General features: G+C 55.0%; 1 protein-coding gene and 1 long non-coding RNA gene across 5 annotated transcripts in view; one reads left to right on the plus strand and one right to left on the minus strand.

Annotated features, from left to right (window-relative positions):
* Positions 1-545: 545 nt before the first annotated feature.
* Positions 546-1,520, minus strand: LOC108315175. The gene is made up of 3 exons (XR_001829854.2): positions 1,280-1,520; positions 991-1,175; positions 546-846 (listed from the first exon to the last, which is right to left on the minus strand). It is a non-coding gene; the product is annotated as an uncharacterized LOC108315175 (long non-coding RNA).
* HIP1R (huntingtin interacting protein 1 related) overlaps positions 1,085-3,515 on the plus strand; it is a 27,741-nt gene continuing 25,310 nt past the window's right edge. For 2 of the 4 annotated variants that reach the window (XM_017544349.2, XM_017544351.2), the window contains exon 1: positions 1,085-1,343. In XM_017544349.2, coding sequence (XP_017399838.1) covers positions 1,287-1,343 — 57 coding nt within the window. In that variant the 5' untranslated portion in view covers positions 1,085-1,286. Of the gene's footprint in view, positions 1,344-1,697; positions 1,925-3,515 lie in introns of those variants that run through there. The other 2 variants (XM_017544347.2, XM_017544348.2) reach the window with 2 other exon arrangements.

The raw sequence follows: 3,515 nt of genomic DNA on the forward strand, positions 1-3,515 counted from the left end.
TTTTGTGTTTTTTGGTAGAGATGGGGTTTCATCATGTTGCCCAGGCTGGTTTCAAACTCCTGAGCTCAAGTGATCCTCCTGCCTTGGCCTCCCAAAGTGCTCAGATTACAGGCGTGAGCCACTGTGCCGAGATCTCAGCCATATTGGAGATGCATAAAGTCATCAACAAATTTAAAGAAGACTAAGTGAGACACTCTTTGACAAATGTTGAGCCTGGTGCCTGGCACAGTAATAGGCTCTATGATTATTTAAAGAGTCTGTTGCTAATGGGACGTCACTGTGGCAGATGTGCTAGACCCAACAGGGCTGTTGCCTGGTTGAAAAGGGACGCTGTGTATGCGTGAAGGGTCACAGGAAAGCCATTTTTGTTCCATGTGGAAATAGGAGTGTGATAAACAGCTGGAGTACAGCAAAGAAGCCCCTTTACTGTGGTCTTTATTTCACCACAGCTATTGACCAAGTTGCAGAGGATTAAAAACCCTTTACATGTAAAGGGTTTAGCCCAGTGCCTGTCAAATAATAAGCATTCGATACATATTAGCTATTGTGATTTTATTGTTATTCTGGTAAAGAAGATTTTAGTGACTGGAATTAGAGAAAACAGGATTAATTTCTCCTTTTGATGGAGTGAGAGAGCCTTGGCAAATGTACATTTTGGGGTCAGCTCTAGCTCTTGGGCTGGAGGGTGAGGAATCGGGTTAAAGGGTCCCTGATCTCAGACAGGTTACAGTCTCACCAGGGAGACAAGGGTCAAGCTTATGTGGACATCATTTTCCTTCTTACAGGTAGATGATCCGTCCCCCTTCAAAAGCAAGGGATCTTTATGCACGATTCCACATCTGCATTCTGATAGGAAAGGGAAACAGCAGAAACAAAATACTCATCTGAGAGCTACGCTTAGGGAGGACTCTGGGCTTTTATTTTTTTACTTCAGTCTTGTGACCAGTAATTTTAAGGGGAAGCCAATAATAATAATGTTTTTTAAAAAACCTCATGCCACCCCGGCGGCATCTCCTTGGTGTACTTTGTCGTTCAGATCCGCTCGCCTTCTGTCCCAGCCTAATTCCGCCTGGCCTCAGCCCCCATTGTCCCTGGCGCTGGCGAGGTGTCCGGTTGCGGAGCCGGCTGCGTCTCTGGAAATGCATCCTGCATCCCCGCGTGGATAACAGCTGCAGCTATGTCGGAGATGCACAAAGAGGGGAGAGTGTCATTGTGTGCCTTTTGACACATACATTAAGACCAAAAAGGAAAAAAAAAGCCTGCCTGTGCTGCCACCGACCAGACTCATGGAGGCCAGATTTTCTCCAATTAACCAGATCCTGCCCTGGTGTAGACAAGACTTAGTGAGTTTGGGGAAGGAGAGGGGAGGGAATTGGCCGGGGTCCCTATCGGAGGGGGGGATTCCGCCTCCCTCTCCCCTCCTCTCCGGGTTTAGGGAGGGGATTAGAGGTGGGGAGGGGCTGGGGGCGTTTGGCCTGTGCCCCAATCTGGTGAGTGGGGTGGGGTTGGAGGTGCGTGGGGGGCGGAGCGTGTGCCAGGGTCGCTGCGGGTCGGGGGCTGGGGGCGTGCGGGGGGAGGGGCGTGTCTCGGGGTCGCGGGGGGTGGGGTTGGAGGTGTGCGGGGGAGGGGCGCGCCCTGGAGTTGGGGGAGGGCACGGCGTTTGCGGGCGCAGTGGGCGGGGCGCGCGGCGGGCGGGGCGAGGCCGGCTCCTCCCCGGCGGGCGGGCCCGGGTGCGGCGCGGCGGCCTCGAGGTGCCTAGGCAGGGGCTGCCGGGCTGTGAGGAGCCGAGTCGCGCGGACCGAGCCGAGCGGGAGCGATCGGTGGCGGCAGGATGAACAGCATCAAGAACGTGCCGGCGCGGGTGCTGAGCCGCAGGCCGGGCCACAGCCTGGAGGCCGAGCGCGAGCAGTTCGACAAGACCCAGGCGAGCGGGCGGCGGGCGGCGGGCGGCGGGCGGCGTCCCTGTTCACTCACGCGCGAACCGCTGGGGCCCGGGAGGCGCCGGGCAGGGGCAAGGGACCGCGCGGGAGCAGGGCCTGGGTCCGCCTGGGCGCTCCGGGAGCTCCGCGGCCGCCCCCCTCCGGCCTCCTCGGCCCGAGCCGCCCGGCGCGCAGGTGAACCGGAAGCCGCGCTCCCCGCTCCGGCCGGGCGCTCGGGCCCAGAGGCGCCGGGGCTGAGGGGGCCGGGGACGGAGATGGGGCCGGGGACGGAGGTGGGGCCGGGGTTAGGTGTGCGCGGGCCCAGCGCGCTGGGGGCCGAGGGGGCCGGGGGTCCAGGTGCTCGCGGGGCCGGCGCGTTCCGACTCTGGGTCTCCGCCCTTCGGTACCGCTTATTGCCGGCTCCTGCCGCGCTCTCCCACCCCCTGAAACTGATGCCCCCACGGGCAGTTTCCTTAAAGGAAATTCCTTAAACTCCCAGCTTCCTTCTCTGGTAACTGGCTTCCCGGGGCTGCACAGTCTCCTATTATTTGCTGGGTGAAAAGCTTCTCGTATGTCGCCAGACTTGTTTGCCGGAGCGCTACCCACGTATAAATAGGTGCACACCCCCTCATTAAACGCCGGCGCCCGACAGACAGAAACTTCCTGGGGCTCCCTTCCTGCGCCTCCCACGCCTGCGTCTCTCCCAGATGATGCCTATCCTGGGAAGATTTTAGAAATTAAATAAGGCGCGGGTGTGCCTTTTGTACTTGTGTTTGTGCCGGGGACCCGCGATGGAGATGTTGCTGCGTTTCTGGTTTCCTGTTGCTTTGTATTTGACAAACTCTTGAAATATTCTCAGGCTTGGGGGATGGGCGGTGGAGGGGGGCATACTTGTTTATTTGCCAAAATAAGTCAACCAAGACTGAAATGGCTGAAAAATTTTACTCCAGAGATAAAGGAAGCCAGAGGATCCCTCCCACCCCTATCTAAAGCAGGTTGGTGACATTTGCATTTGTGGCTATTCGCAAGTTCCGTCCCACTTGTCCTTGCGAAGAGCCCTGACTTCTGCGGTTGCCTTCACATCTAATTAGCAAATGCACTTTACAACAGCTTTCGTTTTGAAATGAGAGAGAACGCAGGAAGACCTTATAGCCTTTGTGCTTGGGATTGACCCTGAAAGCGATAATAAATCCTGAGGATATCAAGGCTTAAGAAATGCCAAGTGCTGGAACCCACCTGGCCGCAAATTTTCAATTTATCCTTGTTGTCATCATCACCATCTTCTGGCTCAGCCCCGATAGCCCTTCATTTTAAAGTACGGCTTTTAATTTAAAGTCACCAATACATAATTAATTGTGCCAGTAACTTGTAGATCATAGAGAGAAAACTTTAGTTGGCAGACAGATCTGAATGTTTTAAGAAACTGTTTATTCACTGAGTTTTAGATTTTTCTCGTGCTCTTGAGGTATAAAGAGGTCTGATTGCTACATGGAGGAGATGGAATGTGAAGGACCAAGTTCATTGATCTTAAATAAGAAGCCAAGGGCAACCTTCTTGAGTGTCAAAGAGAGAATCTGATATAGGACCACATATTTT

This window comes from Cebus imitator, unplaced genomic scaffold (genome assembly GCF_001604975.1).
Source record: "Cebus imitator isolate Cc_AM_T3 unplaced genomic scaffold, Cebus_imitator-1.0 Scaffold169, whole genome shotgun sequence".
NCBI lineage: Eukaryota > Metazoa > Chordata > Mammalia > Primates > Cebidae > Cebus > Cebus imitator.